Below are 19184 nucleotides of genomic sequence, written 5' to 3'. Positions count from 1 at the left end.
GTGTGCCTAAGCACGCTAGCCTCTCTCTCAAGCTCATGAGATAACCACCCATAGATAATAGCCTACAGGATCACAAGTGTAAACTGATATAACTTCCCCAATGCCCCTGGTGATAAACAATCTCTTCTGCCTCCCAACTGCTTCCCCTGTGCACCCCTTAGATAAGACCCCCACTGAGCTTACCAAAACCCTGATCTTTTTGGTTTGAATTGGCCAATCCAGCCTTAGCCTGGGAACCCCAAAAGCACCCACTCATGGCCCTAATAAAGGCATGCCCCAGGTCCTGCTGTCCACTTTCTGTCTGCATCTTGACCTCCCTATGTGGCCCCTCTGATGCATGCCATGTACCTCCCCCAGGACCTGTAATAAACTTCCCTATTTTACTTTCCCTTGTGGTCTTTGTGGAAGCATCACTTGCCATCTGACACACCAGGGCTCTCCCTAACAAATGTTAATTTAACAAAAATCACAACACAGGGGAGAGAGGATTAGAGAGATGGCAACATGAGAAGGGCTCAGCCAGATGTTGCTGGTTTTGAAGATGCAGGAAGGGGCCATGAGCCAAGGACTGTGCATAAGCTCTAGAAGTTGGAAAAAGCAAGGAAAGAGATTTTCTCCTAGAGCCTCCAAAAGAGTGCAGCCTTGCTGACACCCTGATTTTGGCTGAGTGACGCTCATTTTGGTCTTCTGACCTCCAGAACTGTAAGATAATAAATTTGTGTTGTTTTAAGCTGAACCTCATGGGTTTGTTGGATTAAATAAACTAATATGTGCCGAACAGTACCTGGTACATGGTTGGTGCTATGTAAGTATTTTCCATTATTAATTTCCTCTCTGAGTAACTCACACAGAGGTAAGACCTAAACATTAAATAGGAGCTCAAACCAATATGGAAAAACTGTAAGAACTGTGTGACAAATAAAAACAATCAGATTAAAATGCAGCATTGTTCTTTATATTTCCATGGTATACAGTAATGAAAATACATGAAGAATGAACCATAGCAGCAACTTTCATCACCCGTCTTCACATTCATCAGAGCTTTCTTCACTTAGCTCCTCACTGCTTTCTCCTTCACTCTCACCGCTACTATCTTCTTCACTATCTTCATCATCTTCCTCAAGATTTTGGGATTTCTCTACCATGGAAAGGAAGAGAATTGCTTAAAATGTTCTTGATATTTCTACTCTTTGAAAAATCGTAACTCTCCTTGCTTCCCCCGCCACTAAGAAATACCCATCTTTGGAATGTGAGGACTGAGCCAAACTTTGCTGACTATATGTAGGATTCAAAGTAGTAGTACAAAGAAGACTATATTCTTACTGGTATAAAGATGTTTACGGATTTAGAGTAAATTTAAAACATAGGTCTATAAAAATATATATATATTTTTTACTATTGTTATCATAATTCTTAAATAGGAGTGAGATGCAGGGTAATTTAGAGGGTACTGGTTTTCCTTGGAATTGTGGGATAGCTCCTCTAACATGTGTGGCAATGAGCATGTTCTGTGCCCTGTGAAGACTCCGTCAGTGCCCGATGCCTGGTGTCCAGGAAACCTGCTTCACTTGGGCAGTTCCACAACCCCACGGAGAAAAGGGAGTCACCTTGACCACCCACAAAGGCCAAGCTGGTTTCATTAAACCATCCAAAGACAACCAGTTAGCCTTTTCTTAACCACTTCCCGAGGTTGGACTTCACCAATCTCCTGGGATAATGGGTTTTTAAATAGTGACTGCTCATAGTTCTGTGAGAAAGAAGGAATTTCAATTCTTAAATTTACCCATCAGCAACATTTCTTCAATAAGTGAGAAAAACTCCTTGGCCTCAGGATTTTCTGGTTCATAGATTAGGACTGAAAATAGACAACAGAAGTTTTGTTACTAATCTTCAAAGTGTTTTCAGCAAACAGGTTCCTCAGAATGAGACTGGAATTGTCAATCAGAGTAAGTGAAAATGCACAAGCCAATAAATACCAATAATTATTCCACAGGAATACCTAAGTGCAAATAGAGAAAATGATCTACTTATCGTAGGTGCACTGTAAGAGAAATAATTCTCATTATATTTTCTACCTCCTGTCTAAAGAATGCAATCTCCATCACTATGAGGCTTTCCCCACAGGCCTTGTAGCCAAAGTGTTTTTTGACTATAACCAAACAAGGGACATATCCTGCAAAATGTGGAGGCTTCGCTAATGAGAACACTGTGCGCCTTGAGGAGTATTCATAATTCTGCTTTATCCTTTTAATGTTGTGACTCCCATGTAATATCTTGATGACCCCTAGGGGGCACTGAAACATCAAGTGTGCCGTTCACCTGACTAAGAGTAAGACAAATTGTGGATGGTTCAACTAGGCTCCGGGGCTTACAGGACATCATCCCATATGGCTTGCATCCTGACACATCAAACCAGTGTCTCTCTTTCCTAATCTACGTACATAACAATTTACTATCGATCTGGGTTAGCATGACTGTGTACCTGCTCAGAAGCTGCTTTTAAGGATCCTATAGGTATTTAGACACCTTTTAAGGTTTCTAATAAAAGTATCTTTTAATTCATTTTAAGTTGGACTCAAATATACTTATCATTAGCAGTCTAAATCTTTCTCCAAGCCTCTTCTTAGAGCAGTTTCTCTAACTCGCCCCTTGAGATACTAGGTTCTTAAGATGTTAATACATATTTGGGAAACTAGGTCAAATGAGGTTAATCAGGGAAAGTTTACAATAGGAACAACTGTAGGATTTTACAGAACCACTAATATGCTCATAACTATTATGAATCTTATAGATTGGAGAATGTGGTTTCCCCAACTTATTACTCCCATGGAATCCTTTTTGACGTAACACTTAATAAGAAATCTTAAATACAGTTTAGAAAATTTCATGTTGGAATTAGGATTATTCCATGGGACTGGAGTGTAGAATCAGCTGCTCTTCTGGTTTAACAAAAACCATTGGCAAATGTCAATTTTCAAAGTGAGGGAAAGGTATCTGCTTTGAAACTTAGCCCAGAAATATGTATTCTAGGTGATGAATATAAAATTCTCCTTACTCTTTCACAGGCTAGTAGGGTTTGTAAAAGAATAAGAAAAGTCTCTAGCACACTCAGTTAGGGTCTGGGAGTTGTTCCCAACCTGAGCCCATAAGCAGATCCCAGTATGGGCCCTGAAGAAAGACTCAGATGTGAATCCTGGTTCTGCCACTGTCTAGTTGGGTCTCCTTGGGGAAAATATTTAATATCTCTGTATCTCGGTTTCCTTATCTGTAATAACACTATTGGGCACATTAGGCTGTTTTGATGAGTCAATGAGATCATGTAGATAAAGCACTTAATCCAGTCCTTGGTGCACGGTGAGTTTTCCGGAAATGGTTTTGGACCTAGAGAAAGACTTGGCTCCTTCCCAAACATTTAGTGGATGTTTCCTTCTGGCTAAAGAGCTGGGGCAGGAGCCAGGGGATTCTGCTGCCCGTAGGGCTCTAAGTTCCTCAGACTGGAGGCTAGTCTAGGGTAGACAGAACATTGGTCTTTTTCACTGTTGCATGCCTAGGAGAGTGCCTGACACAGAGTTGGAGCCCTCAAAACATTAAAAAATGGAATAAGCGAATAGTAGAAAGCAGTCCTTTTATGCCTAGATAAAATTATACTGTAGGTTAATAGGAAAAAGTGATTTATTTTACCCAAAAAAAGAAAGATGGGATGCCTGGGTGGCTCAGTTGGTTAAGCGTCTGCCAGAGTCCTGGGACCGGGTCCCACATAGGGCTCCCTGCTCAGGGAGGAGCCTCCTTCTCCCTCTGCCTGCCACTCCCTCTGTTTGTGGGCTTTCTGACAAAAAAACAAATAAAATCTTAAAAAAAAAAAAAAGGAAGGAAGGAAACTTCATTGTAACTATCCTTTCTGAAAATACATCTATCTGTATTTTGTTAGACCAAAGTGATGAGAAACATTTTGGTTTTGAGACCATTATTTTTAAACACTTACAATTATAATTGATGAAGTAGGTCTTCCAGGCCTAAATGTTTGGTGTAAAATGTTGGGCTGCCTGTGAGCAGCACTGCTGTGCTCTGAGGAGAGTGAGTGGCAGGTTCCCTTCTTACAAGTAAAGAGACCAATAAACAGAAAGATTGGCACAAAATGTCATAGTCAATTATGAGCTGAACTAAGAAAAGTACTTGGAACTCTTGACTGTCAGCCTAATATAAAAACCACCTTTCCAGGATGCCTCCAATGCCTGGCAAGAAATGGCATACAGCTGAGATATCAGTTCTGTACAACACAGCAGGAAAACAGCAGATGAAATCCTGGGCACATATAAAAATTGTGTGTGGAAGACAGATAAAATTCAAGCCTTCACTGACAAATAAAGTTTCTTGGGGGAACCCAAAACAAATTTTTTTAAGTCAGGACAAAGAGAAAAGAAACCGTAGGCATGTGGACTGCCAGGAGGGAACCCCTGAAGCCCAGTGGAGATATAAATGACTTTACTGTGACTGGACAGCAAGGAAACATATTAGCAACCAGCAGCTTTATTCAGAAAATGAGTTTATAAAACATTTTAGAAGGGACAAGGATGCATTATTTTATATAAATTAATTGCCTTTGATACAAAGAAAATATATTAGTTGACCACAGGAACCATTTTAAGCCTGACTGACCCATAAAATTACCCCCTTTCCAAGTCCCTGCCTCCTTGACCAGAAATATAAGTTTATTTTTTATTTTTTAAAAAGATTTTATTTATTTATTTGACAGAGAGAAACACAGCGAGAGAGGGAACACAAGCAGGGGGAGTGGGAGAGGGAGAAGCAGGCTTCCTGCGGAGCAGGGAGCCCGATGTGGGGCTCGATCCCAGGACCCTGGGATCATGACCTGAGCCGAAGGCAGACGCTTAACGACTGAGCCACCCAGGTGCCCCCAGAAATATGTTTATTAATCAAATGAGGAAATGGAAATATAGCCGGATATCAGAGGCTTTCAAGCCAGACCTAGGATCTAATCCTAACTCTACCTCTTAGTAGTTGTGTGAATTTGGTGAATTAGTATTCCTTGCTAAGACTCAGTTTCCTCATCTGTAAAGTGGGGTTCATAATATCTGCCTCATTGAATTGTTTTAAGAATTAAACAAGGTATTCAAGAATCCTCCCATTATTAGTAGGTGGTCAATACATACATATATAAATATATAAACATGTAAATATTCTGTTTACATACATAAATATACAAATATAGAGAGAGAGAAAAGGGGAAGTGTTCTGTAGAAGAGCTAGAAGATAGAAAAAAAAGACAAAACAATATACTGTAAACACTTACATATAAAATATTTTGGGGTCCATCCTAGATGAAAAAAATTCATTTTGTCTGTTGTTCTGAATACAGAAAGGAACTTTGGGCAGTCCTCAGCCAAGTGTTTCCTATTAGCATCAAACCAGTACTTTCTCCTCCCTGAGACAGAGCGCCTCCAACTCTCTGTTCTTTCTTGAACTTGAACTTGTTTGACATTGCTAATCCTGGGTCTCCCTAATTTCATACAGTTGGCTGGAATCTGCCTCAGGGGTAGCCAATCCTATTTTGCATGCACACAGACCCCACTCCCATCCCTGGGCCTCTCTGCCCAAGTTTCCAGTCATTCCCCTTCCTCCTGGGAGCAGCGTTCTTTCCCAACTGGCTCCCTGGATCATGGGACCTGTCTTAGGGCTCTCCACACCTCCTTTCCTATAGTCTAATCCTGAGTTTGAGGCACTGCTATTTGACACTTACAGAAAAGAGTGACTAGTATTTCTGGATGAGCCAGTAGGGGTAAAAACCAAACCAAACATAGTTAATGTCAAACCCAAAATGGTTTAGAGCATGTGTGCTAGGATTCCTGCTTTCTCTCCAGCTCCCAGCATAATGTCTGGTACAGAGCTGGAGCTTGGTATGTAGTTGTTGGAAGGAAGGAAGGGAGGAAAGAAGGGAGGGAGGGAGGGAGGGAGGGAGGGAAGGAGAGAAGGAGGGAGGGAGGGAGATGTTTTACAGGGACATAACCCCATTAGGATAGATCAGCTTGAACTTTTTCATCCCCACTGACCTGGCACTTAATGTGTGTTCACTGGTTTGAGTCAAATCAGTAAGCATTTTACTGAGCACCTACTGTTTATGTAGCATACTGCAGGGCTAAAAGCCAAAACTGACTGACAGATGTGGTGATGTCAGGGCATATATTTTGTAAGCTTCAGCCAGAGGCTTTCTAAAATGACTGATGGATATGGAAATATAATATATACATTTTCCCATCACTAGGCTCCACAAGAGACTCTGAGAACTGAGAGGGAAAGCTGCGGACTCACTCCCTTCCACAGCAGTCCTCAAAGAGGAAAGGTGCTGTGGGAGGTGGCAGCTTGAGTTCGGGTTCTGGCTGTGCCGCTAGCCCCTCGAAGAGTGCTGAGCAAGCGGCTATCCTCTCTGCTTCTGCTTCCTTATTTACAAAAATAGACAACTGGACATGGTTCTCTGGAAGGATTCCTTCTGATCAGTAATTGTATATTTGTTTACCACCCCCAAATAGTTTTAATCCAAATATTTATTTGATGGCTCTAAAGGTCAAAGTGCTTGAAAGGATTACACAAGGCAAATTATTTTGGATAAAAAATAAGTAGGATAAAAGCATTCAAGAAACCCCTTTTAAAAATCAGCCAATGATTTAAGAAGTACGGTATCCATAGTGGAGAGTCTGTGTGAGGCAAGTGAGAGTAGCTCCTCATGAGCCCTATACTACATTTTCACTGAAGGACTTTCACTGTAAGACTTAGGTCTAACACTAGCTAATATTTTGAGTCCTATTATCAATAAAGTTTAATTATAGAGTTGCCATTTTCTCTTTCAAAATAATTATGACTAACGTATTTTATATATATATATGATGTATATATATATATATAAAATGTCATATATATATATATTAGATTTTTATTTATTTATTTGACAGAGAGAGAGGGGGAGAGAGGGAACACAAGCAGGGGGAGTGGGAGAGGGAGAAGCAGGCTCTCTGCGGAGCAAGAGGCCCAACCTGGGGCTCGATCCCAGGACCCTGGGCTCATGACCTGAGCCAAAGGCAGACGCTTAACCAACTGTCACTAGATAGTTTAAACAGCAGATTGAACACAGCAGAAGATAGGACAGGTTAACTCAAAAACAGGTAGGTCAATAGAAAAATTCCAAAATGAAGGATAGAAATAAAAAGAAATGGAAAAACAAGAGCTGAGTATAAGATACATCAGCCAAATCACTAAAAATTTCAAAGAAAAAGAAAAATAAGGTAGATGAGATCATTCCTCTACTCAAAAGCATCCAATGATTTCCCACCTTGCTCAGACAAAAAGCCAAAGTCCTTAAATTGTGGAAAGGTACTATGCAATCTACAGAACCTCCAAACCATAACCTCTCTGACCTCATCCCCTGTCACACTTCCCCTTGCATATTCTACTCTGGTTACATTGTCCTCCTTGCTGTTCCTCCTCAGGCACACTCACATCTGGGTACATTTGCTATGAACCCTGCCTTCCTGGACCATCCTATTAAAAACTGCTTTGCCTCTTTCTAGTACTTTCTCTTCCTTCTTCCCTACTTTATTTTTCTCCATAGCACCTATCATTTATGACAGGCTAATTATATATGAATTTGTTATCTGCTGGATACTAGATACAAATGTGGGATTATCTGTCTTATTGACTGCTGTATTTCCAGTGCCTAAAACAGTGCCTGGCACATGTAGGCACTCAAATATTGTGAAATGCATGTTAAGTAAGGTTTGCTGCACTCCCTGGCACTTCTTTGAAACTAAAGGCATAAAGTTACTAACCCATTACCTGTAAGGTAAAGATTTTGACTTATTTTCCAGTGACGATTAGTTTTTGTTGGTTTATCCCACTCAAAGTTATTCTAGGAGTCTAAATTAGTCTTTATACCAATCAACTTAACTTATTAATAAGGAATCACTGAGACACTATCAGGGAATTCACTCGGCTCTAATAATCAGACCATCTTACATATTATGGAATGCATGCAGAAACAAAGAAAAATTAGAAAACAGAAAAGTATTTTGCACTTACTCATCTGACATAATTTTTTTGCCAAATGGTAGTCTTGGCCCATTTCTGCTCTCAGGAACTGGAAAACATTAAGAAATTCTTCAGATAAGTACTTTCCCCAGAGAGAATTTAAATGTCAATTATAAACTCCCTAAAAAATATTCCATTAATGATGAACTATTTGGCTTTTAACATTTACATGTTTTTCCAGGAGTGAGTCTATAATCAATCAATCTATTATTTAAGGACTTCCCATGGCAAGGCAACAGAGAACAAGTATGATACCTCCATGTTGCTGCAGCCATACTACATATCTACCACTTAACAACTTGAGAATAAATAGGTTGATTCAACTGGCAGAGATAATAAAGACATTAATCACTTTAATATCCCTTTGGTTCAGACACTTTTATTCATAAACTTCATCCATGATTACATGACAATGTTAAGTTTAAAAAAATGTAGATTTACAATGATGTATATTTAATATTTTCCAGCTCTTATACCATCCAGTTTTTGTTTTGCTATTTTATTCTATTTTTATTGTTACAAAGTAGTACATATTTTTGTATGTAGGAAATTTAAAAGCTAAATAAACACATTCTGTCCCCAATTAAAAAGCATTTACATTTCTACCATCCAGAGATGTTTATTTTTAGCATCTTCATGTGTATTGTTTTAGTGTTTTTCCATCAATGAACATATATTTACAAAAACTAAGATTACTCAGTAACTTTTTAAAAATAAACCACATATCATGATCTTTTTCTCCCCATAAAATTAAATATGCTTATATTTTTTACTTAGGCTACAGTTTACTAATCTCCTATTCTAACTTATTTAGACTGCTTCCATTAAAAAATAACCCTACACTTGGATGGTTGCTATTGCTTGTGTGAGATATATTCTGAACCCAGGCAGGTACACTAGGCTTATTGGGCAAGAGACAGGGGCATGGCGTATTAGAAAAGACACTTCCCACATGTTTCCAGACATGTGATACATACCCAGATACCATTTTACGAAGTTCTCTACCAGTTTTCTCGGTTTCTTCCATGAGTATTAGATTATTTACATTTTTCTAAAGTAAAAAGAATTCTTCTGAAGATTTTTCTATAAGCCATTACTTTCACCACAATCCCCACTTACTGCCATATTATTAATAAATGCTATATTAAACTCATTAAATAGAATTCTCTTATATTTTTAAAATCTCTTTTTGTCTAAGGTTAAGATCTGTCCATTTTTACTACTATTTGTGGTTTCCTTCCATTTTAATTACGACATCTTGTGGTTTATCTATGTCATTCTTTTTTCAAATATCCTGCTCTCAAACAGATATACTAATTTGGTTTTTACTTTGAATTTTATTGAATTCTTTTTCTTATTTACATTATGTTTATTTTGTTCTTTTTCTAGGCTCTGGCATTAATATTTAGTTCATTTGTTGTCATTCCTCCTTTAATCATCATCATCATCATCAAAGCATTTGAAACTTTGAGCTTTTTTATAAAGTTTCAATATTTGGTGTTGTAGTTATCACTATTTCCTAAATAGTTTGTGTGTTTAGTTTTGATTTTGATTTTTAATTCAAGCGTCATCTAGAAGAATATCTTTTCGTTTTAAGTAGTTTTAATTTGTTATTGTAGTCATTTTTGTTTTCAATGTGTAGTTTAATTGATCAGAGTCAGAGAATATGACCAGTATAATATACAGCTACTGTTTATGTTTTTAAATCTTTATGGAAAATTTAAATATACACAGATGTAGAAAAAATAGTAAAAGAAGTACATAGCCCCAATTCTCACCTTCAAAAATTAATATTTTGCCAATCTGATTTTATCAATATCACCACACACTTTTCTCTACTGCCTAGATTATTTATTATTATTATTATTTTGCCTAGATTATTTTAAAGACTTTTACAGATATCATCTCATTTCACTTTAAATTAAAAACCCAATTACACTATGACTAGTACACCTAACAAAATTAACAAGAATTTCTCAATATCAACTAAGATCTAGTCTATTTAACAAAGCATATTAATAATACTAGCCTCAGAAAATGACAAGGAACATGGAATCAATAAGTGTCCTTTGCATTGACCTATTTTTGGGTGTGTGTGTTAACAAAAATATACATATTTCCTTTTAACAGTTCAAACTGCAGTGAAATTAAGAAATTCATGCAATGGATATTTGGCTAAAGACTTTCATGAGAATTGCTTAAAACTTCAAAGTCAAGCTAAAGTTAAATGAGAAGAGAGGCTTAAACAAATTGGTTTTGAATTATTTGTGAATTCAAAATAAAGAGTTGAGACTTTCAGAGAAGATGGCAGAGTAGGAGGTCCTTACACTCACTTCATCCCATGAATACAACTAGGTAACACTCATCCCTGCAAACAACAGAGATAATGACCCTAAGACTGGCCAAACAAACTCCACAACTGGACGTAGAGAAGAGCCACATCGAAGAAGATAGAAAAGGCAAGGACTCGGTGGGAACTCAAACTCCATGGATCTGAACACGGGAGGGAGGGAGCCACGGGCATGAAGAGGGGTGAGAAACAAGACTATCACATGGGGGAGCCTGCAAGGGGAAGAGGAATCCCCATAGCATTTGGCTTTGAAAATCAGAGGGGCTGAAATTGGTGAGTGCTTACAACCATCGGTACTTAAAGCCTGGAACTTTAAAAATCAGCAGGCTTGGCTCTGGGAGAGCCCAGAGGGCAATAGGAAGCTGAGCACCTACCATTAAAGAGACAGTACAGCAAAGAGCCTGCAGAGATAGGCTTGGAAACAGCAGTTTGAAAGGCATCTGGGGCTTATGGGAGGGAGATTTAGTTACCGAGCTCAGAGTTTGCAGAAGAACTTCTCCAGGAACAGAGGAGCTGGCAGGCTCCATTTCCCTCCCCTGCCCCTCATCAGAAATACACAACCACCTGTGGAAACCCCGAATAGCCAAAGCAATCTTGAAAAAGAAAAGCAAAGCTAGAGGTATAATTCCAGACTTCAAATTATATTACAAAGCTATGGTAATCAAAACGGTATGGTACTGGCACAAAAACAGACACATAGACTAACAGAACAGAATAGAAAACCAGGAACTAAACCCACAATTATATGGTCAATTAATCTTCAACAAAGCAGGAAAGACTATCCCATGGGAAAAAGACAGTCTCTTCAACAAATGGCATTGGGAAAACTGGTCAGATACATGTAAAAGAATGAAACTGGACCACCATACACAAAAATAAACTTAAAATGGATTAAAGACCTAAATATGAGGCCTGAAATCATAAAAATCCTAGAAGAGAACACAGGCAATAACGTCTCTGACATCAGCCATAGCAACATTTTTCTAGATATGTCTCCTGAGCAAAGGGAAACAAAAGCAAAAAATAAACTACTGGGACTACAACAAAATACAAAGTTTCTGCACAGCAAAGGAAGCAATCAACAAAACTGAAAGGTAACCTACTGAATGGAAGAAGATATTTGCAAATGACAAATCTGATAAAGGGTTAGTATCCAAAATGTAATAAAGAACTTATACAACTCAACACCCAAAAACCAAATAATCCAATTAAAAATGGGCAGGACATGAACAGACATTTCTCCCAAGAAGACATTCAGATGACCAAGAGACACATGAAAAAATGCTCAATATCACTCATCATCCCGATGATGCAAATTGCAAATCAAAACTACAAATATCACTTCACACGTGTTGGAATGATAAAACAAAAAACACAAGAAACAGCAAGTGTATGGAGAAAAAGGAACCCTCTTGCACTGTTGGTGGGAATGCAAACTGGTGCTGCCACTGGAAAACAGTATGGAGGTTCCTCAAAAAGTTAAAAATAGAACTACCTTACAATCCAGTAATTGCACTACTGGGTATTTGCCCCCCCCCCAATACAAAAACACTAATTCAAAGGGATACATGCACCCTTATGTTTATTGCAGCATTATTTACAATAGCCAAATTATGGAAGCAGCCCAAGTGTTCACTGATAGATAAATGGATAAGAAGATGTGGTATATATATATACGATGGAATATTCTGGACTAAAGAGTACACTTATCATGATAAAAAAAAAGAAGAATTTAAAGATTGTAACAATGAATACATGTATACATTTTACCTAGATTCAATGCTTCTTAACATTGTGCTACATTTGCTTTATCTCTCTCTTTTGATAGATAAGATGTAGATATAGCCTACATATATATTTTTGACAGAAACATTTGAAAGTAAGTTGCAGACATTGTTAAACTTCACCCTGAAATATTCAAGCATGGGTCTCCTAAGTTTATCCTTCAATGTAACATCATATCCTTAACATATCTAAGAAAATTAACAATAATTCTGTAATAAAATATTACATTTAAATTGAGACTTCCCAATTTGTCTTTAAAATGTTTTTATAGCTGGATTTTTTTCTAGTCAGGATTCCATGAAAATTCATGTTTTGATTTTAGTTGTTAACCACCTTTATTTTTTTTTTAATTCCATCACAGATAATATACAGCGTTATATTCATTTCAGGTGAATATAGCACTTCAACAATTCCATACATCACCTACTGCTCATCACAAGTGCACTCCTTAATCCCCAACCCCTCTTTCACCCATACTCCCACCCATCACCCCTCTGGTAATCATCAGTTTATTCTCTACAGTTAAGAGTTTGTTTCTTGGTTTGTGTCTAATCTTTCAAGTTTTCTATAGGTTTGAAAATTTTAAAATAAAAAGTTGAGGGCACCTGGGTGGCTGAGTCAGTTCAGTAAGGGTCCATATCTCTTGATTTCAGCTCAGGTCATGAACTCATGCGTCATGAAATCAAGCCCTACACCAGGCTCCAAGATCAGCAGGGAGTCTGCTTGAGATTCTCTCTCTCTGCACGCCCCCTCAAATAAATAAATCTTTTTTTCTTTTTAAGATCTTATTTATTTATTTGACAGAGAGACACAGCAAGAGAGGGAACACGAGCAGGGGGAGTGGGAGAGGGAGAAGCAGGCTTCCTGCTGAGCAGGGAGCCCGATGTGGGGCTCGATCCCAGGACCCCAGGATCATGACCTGAGCCGAAGGCAGACGCTTAACGACTGAGCCACCCAGGGGCCCCTCAAATAAATAAATCTTAAAAAAATTTAAAAAAATTATAAATTGAGAAATGAAAAAGGGATGCATTCTGAAAACCAAAGAGCTTAAGGACAGGTATAGTAAGATCTGAACATCAGCAATCTCATACTGTCTGAATATTTACCTGAAAATGAAGTCATGGATTACTTTTATAATTAAATGTCAAAAAACAAATAGAGAAGAAATAAAACGAACAACTCCATAGAGTTTGGTTATGGCAAATAGGGTCTTTGAATGCTCTATGATTCATGAATGATTTAGATGTTCAATCAAAGGAAATGTGGTTAAGTAAAATCTTTCCAATACTTGGCATCAATTTTTTTCTCCCTTGGTAAAAGCAACTTATAATACTAAGATAGTTTCAAAACTATATATGCTTTATTCTAGGAGGAAAATACAGTAAATGTGTCTGATTTCTTTATATGATTCCATGGCTGGCATTTGGGTTAAATTATATAAAAAGGCAAGCACATTAGTATTTTCTTTATGCTAAAACTCTAATTGAGGCTTCTAACCATGATGAAGTTAACAGAGACCAGATTTACTCTCCTTCCTAAAACAACCAGAAAATTGTACAAAATATATGAAACAAGAGTTTTCAGTAATTGACAGCAAGTGTCATAGGAGAATGATCTGAGAGAAGGGAAACAGGTGGGTCCTATGACTGCCTCAGTTTACAGCTGTGGGCTGTCTCCAGGTACCAGCACAGAGAGGGAGCATCCAGAGACCAGTGATCTGTGTTGAAATAAGACAGTCTGAAGTTCAGAGAGGCCAATGTTATATTTTCCAGAGAGCTCCAGCAATCTGCAGAGGTGTGTTTTTGAGTCTTTGGCTGGAATTCATCTGCATGAGTATGCAGAAACTAACTAAGGCTAGGAAAGAACTGTTGGAATGATTAGGGAGAACAATCACTGGATCTCACACAGGGTCTGAACAGAGCTCATGCTTTCTCCAGCCAGAGTGGAAGGTCCTCTTAATACACAGAGCACTGGGAAGAGTCCTCATTAGGGAATTGCCTTAGACTACATATATGTAGTCTCCCTACAATGTAAAGGCTGCTCTGGACCCTCCCAACAAAGCTTAAAAAGCAAGACTCCAAAAGAGAAACCTGCTTCCAAGAAACTCAACTATATCCCAGATGAAAATCCAAAAATATTTAAAGGAAAACAACAAAACTTGTATCAAAGAACATAAAATTTATAATGTCTAGGATTCAGTAAAAAATTACCAGGCATGCAAAGATGCAGAAAAATATGACCCATACACTGGAGAAAACTTAATCAATAGAAACTGACCCAGAATTACAAAAATGATAGCACAGCAGACAAGCATGTTAAAATAACTATTATAAATATGTCATATGCTCAAAAGTAAAATATGAACATGAGGAGAGAATAGATATAAAAATATTTAAATAAAACCTGTACAGATGATAAAATATATGAAATTTTATATATGTACACAAATATGGAGAGAGAAAAAGAGAGAGAGGAAGGCAGGGAGGATGGGATTAACAGCAGATTATAACTACAAAGAAAAGATCAGAACTTGAAGACAGAACAGTAGAAATTTCTAAAATGAAATAAATAGAGAAAACAAACAAAAAAGGAACATCAGTGACCTTTGGATCAACATTGGGTGGTCTAACATACATGTAACTTGTAGCCCAGAAGAAGAGAGGGAGAGCAGAGGTCAAAAAAAATTATTTGAAGACTTAATAACATTTTCCAAATCTGGTGTAAACTACAAACTCATAGATCCAAGAATCTCAATGAACAGAAGCAACATGAAGAATACCACATCAAGGTATATCAAAATCAATTTGCCAAAAATAAAAATACAAAAGAAAAAAACTTTAAAGTCTTAGAAAAAAGACATATACAGGTGGTCAAAAGTAGTAACAGCAGACACCTTGTCTGGAACTATGGAAACTATTTGACAATGAAGCAACCTTTCACAGTACAGATCTTCCTCAACTTACGATGGGGTTATATCTCAATAAATGCATCGTAAGTTGAAATATGCATTTAATACACCTAACCTACAAAAATCATAGCTTAGCCTAGCCTACCTTAAACATGCTCAGAACACTTACATTAGGGCAAAATCATCTATTTTATAATAAAGTATTGAATATCTCATGTAATTTATTGAATCCTGTATACGTGAAAAACATAATGGTTGTAAGTGTATCACTTGTTTATCCTCATGATGGCATGGCTGGCAGGGAGTTACAGCTGCCCAGCATCATGAGAGAGCAATCATACCACACATTGCTAGCCAAGGAAGAAATAAAAATTCAAAATTCAGTTTCTACTGAATGTGTATCATTTTCACATAAGTGTAAAGTCAAAAAATTCTAAGTTGAACCATATAAGTCAGGGACCGTCTGTACTGAAAAATACCTGGCAACCTACAAATCTCTAGCTCACGCATCCTTTAAAAATGAAGATAAAATTAGGACTTTTTCAGATAGACAAAAGCTGAGAGTATTCACCGCTGGCAGAACTGCATTATAAAAAAATGCTATAGCAAGTTTTTCAGGTAAAAGGAAAATAATATCAGGTGAAAATTCGGATCTACACAAAGCTACAGAGAACACCAGAAATGTATTTCAAAAAAAGATATTTTCCAATTAAAAAAAACTTTTTAAAAGATTGACCATTAAAAATAAAAATAATAACAGTGTATTATAGGGCTTACAGTATATATGGAAGTAAAATGTATGACAATAATACAAAGGACAAGAAGGCGGAAGTTAAAATGTACTGTTATGAAGTTCTTACAATATATGTGAAGTTGTATAATGTTAACTGTGACACCACAAGTGGGGTAAAACTGTTTTGCTCTCCATAGAATTATCAGTAAGTGTTTATGTATAATTTTTGCATGTGATCTTTCAGGCTTCAGTGCCTTTGTATATATTGTTTCCTATGCAAGGAATGCCTTCTCCACTTGTTTATCAGATGAATTCCTGAGCTTCCCTCTTCCTTCAAGATTCTAAGACTCCATGTCTCTTCCTCTAAAAATTCTTCCTTTATCCCATTTCTCCTACTTCTATTCTCAATTAGTCACTTAATCCTCCTTATTCCCGGAGAACCTCATAAATACTTCTGCTGGCACACATTTCATCTTATTATAAATTGTACTATATACATAATATGTAACTGTTAGTTCTCAGGGTAAGGACCTATCCTTCTTATTTACCTCTAAATATCCCCCAAAACTAGCATGGTGCCCAGTTATGTAGAAAGCATTCCTTAAAGCAGTCCTTGCAGAGTTTTATGCCAAAACTTCTTTGATTCCTGCTTCTGCCTTTACCAGAACACTGTAAGTCACTTCCAGAATCTTCTCTCACCTCTAACCTCATGAAGGTAGTGAGAGAGATGAGTAGCTAGGTGAGCATCTGTATATGGGCAAGGATCTCGTTACTATTTTTTAAATCTTCAAGGCTTTATACTATTTAGTAATTTTAATATTTTTAAGTTTCTTAAATTACAACACGCAAGTTAAACTTACTTCTGCCATTAATTCTAATGGGGCATGAGTATCCTTATTAGGGTTACTGTCTTCATCATTGGTATCATCTTCACCATCACCGTCTGTTGATTCAGACAACTTATCGTCAATATCCTGAAGGCAATGTTTGTTATTTTTCTCCTGCTCTGCAAGGACTGCATCTTTGCTCACTTGACCTAAAATATACATAATTTAATCAATAAATATTGAAAAGTTCAAACATTAAAAATGGTTACTCCTAAATTAAAATGTAAGAAATGTACATGTTTACTCTATGGTTTCCTAGAGTCTATTTTTTTCATGACTAAATAGCACCACAATGAACTTATGTGATTTCCATTTCCAAAAAAAGTAATAAAACTACCATGAGGAAAAAATCCAAACCAATAACATTGAATTAATGTTAGTGTTAATTGTTTGGTGCTTGAAATTTTAATATATGGAAAACAATTTGTTTATTAAAAAATATAGTGATTTCAAGAAAAAAGAAATTAATGCTATTCTACCTCAGGAAATACATTTCCTAAACTGTTCTTATAGGAAAGTAAGTATGAAGTAAAGCCTGGAGACTAAAATAAGACTGGAGAAGCTGAACAGTAAATAATTCTTAGGCAGGTCAGGTCACTGCTTGGATACTTGAGAATAAAGTTCTTTCTTTTTCTACACAAACACACAACTTAGGAAGAGACATGTCAAGTATTCTAGATATAACCAGAGGCTACAGAACATTATTAATGATTTTTCTTAATGTCAAGACACAGGAGTTATGACCAAACACAGATGACTGAAAAATAAAAATAAGCACTAATGACTACCCCATTCAGTGCCCAGCACTATGAGGAGTCATAGGAACACAAAAATGAACAGTTCTTGACCTCAGGTACTCGTTCACACTCTAAGTGGGGAGTCAGAAACATACTGGATAGCTATAAAACAGTATGGAAGTACGGTGACAGACATGTGCTAGGTAAATGAGCGCACAAAGGAGGGCCCCTTGCCACTCTGGAGAGTAGTCAGGAATTGTCCAGTCTGAGTGGATCAGTTTTTCCAAAGAGAGAGGACAACATGAGCCAATGCAGAAACAAGAATGCGTGTGGTGCGACAAAGCACTTTGACGCTGCTTGAGGGTCAAGGTTGAGACTGCAATGGTGACAGATGTGTCTGGAAGGGTAGGTAGATCATGGGGTCTTATGGACCAGAAGCCTTGGAGTTAGGACCATATCCTAAGAATAAAGGGGCTACTAATAAAGGATTTTGAGTAGGAAAACAAGTATGATCAATTCTGCATTTCTGAAGGAACAGTTGGCTAGCAGGGTGGACAGTATAGTTGAGGGGAGACTGAAAAAAAAAAAAAGAGCAAGGAGAGAGGCTAGAGGTCTCTTTAAAAAGTCCAGGTGAGAGAGATGATTAATGATAGGGCACTGGTAAAACAGGGATGGAGAGGAAGGACAGATTAGAGAAATATTTAAGAAGTAAAATCTCCATGATACAATCTATTGGAACATTTTCCAATAGTTCAATTCTTACACTATCTTCATTCATTTTGCCATATATGAGTATCACCTATACTATTTACTCAATATTTTTCCTTAATCTACTTTAACATATAGATTTTATCAGATCATATTACCATCCATGAAACTGATATATGTATGAATAAAAGTAACATACAATAATCTTAACTATATACCATTACTCTTCCGAACATTACATATGTTAACTCTAATTCTCTCAACATCTCAATGAGGTGTATACTATTGTCACCCTGTTCACAGATGAAACTGAGGGACAGAGAGTTAAATAACCTACCCGATTTCACACTAGTAAATTCAAGTGGCAGATCTGGCAGTCAGTGTGGCTCAAGTCCATATTTGTAACCATGTCTTACTTTTTTCTGACACATATGGAAATACAGTACCATTAAACTAATTTTTTTTTTTAAAGTTTACTGTGTGTTTCCAAAAATTATCTCTTTGGGAAAGACTACTGAGTGAGCTTGTCAACTGTTCTGGCTCTACCGATGTCTTACACAGTTTCAAACTGAGCTTGTGTGACACCTCGCTTTTATGGAAGATTTTGAGGGTCGGGAAGTCTTGTGACATGGGAGTTTGGCCATTAGCTACTCCAAATCATGTAGAAACACTTGTTAGAAAGAAAATGAGGAAATCCAGGAGAGCTCAAGAGAGGACAATGTTAAGAAAACCCAGGCCAAAAAAAAAAAAAAAAAAGGAAAAGCTGATAAAAACTCCCCACTCTAAAGCAAACTCCTGACTTAACAAAAAAAATGCTACCCTGGAAAGGGATACCGGTCCTTCTTAGAATGGCTGGGCTCTTCAGGCCATCTACCTGCTTCTGTTTCATTTACATTCTCCATTCAGCTCACAGCCACCCTGATCTTCCAGTGGGTACCCAGCCTGCTCAGACTCATCACACTGATGTCATCAGGGGAAG

The 19184-nt window shown here is 37.3% G+C and overlaps 1 protein-coding gene across 7 annotated transcripts in view; it reads right to left on the bottom strand.

The window, feature by feature from the left end:
- Positions 1-945: 945 nt before the first annotated feature.
- The window catches only part of ERICH2 (glutamate rich 2), a 31639-nt gene continuing 13400 nt past the window's right edge, over positions 946-19184 (bottom strand). For 5 of the 7 annotated variants that reach the window (XM_035726714.1, XM_035726716.1, XM_035726713.1 and 2 more), the window contains 4 exons: positions 16734-16909; positions 8089-8146; positions 1784-1855; positions 946-1138 (listed from right to left, as the gene is read on the bottom strand). In XM_035726714.1, coding sequence (XP_035582607.1) covers positions 1017-1138; positions 1784-1855; positions 8089-8146; positions 16734-16909 — 428 coding nt within the window. In that variant the 3' untranslated portion in view covers positions 946-1016. Of the gene's footprint in view, positions 1139-1783; positions 1856-8088; positions 8147-16733; positions 16910-19024; positions 19182-19184 lie in introns of those variants that run through there. The other 2 variants (XM_027589843.1, XM_027589842.1) reach the window with 2 other exon arrangements.

The sequence above is a fragment of the Zalophus californianus genome, chromosome 3 (assembly GCF_009762305.2).
Source record: "Zalophus californianus isolate mZalCal1 chromosome 3, mZalCal1.pri.v2, whole genome shotgun sequence".
Classification (NCBI taxonomy): domain Eukaryota; kingdom Metazoa; phylum Chordata; class Mammalia; order Carnivora; family Otariidae; genus Zalophus; species Zalophus californianus.
The sequence above is the reverse complement of the archived record's forward strand: the minus strand, read 5'-3'. Positions and strand labels throughout refer to the sequence as shown.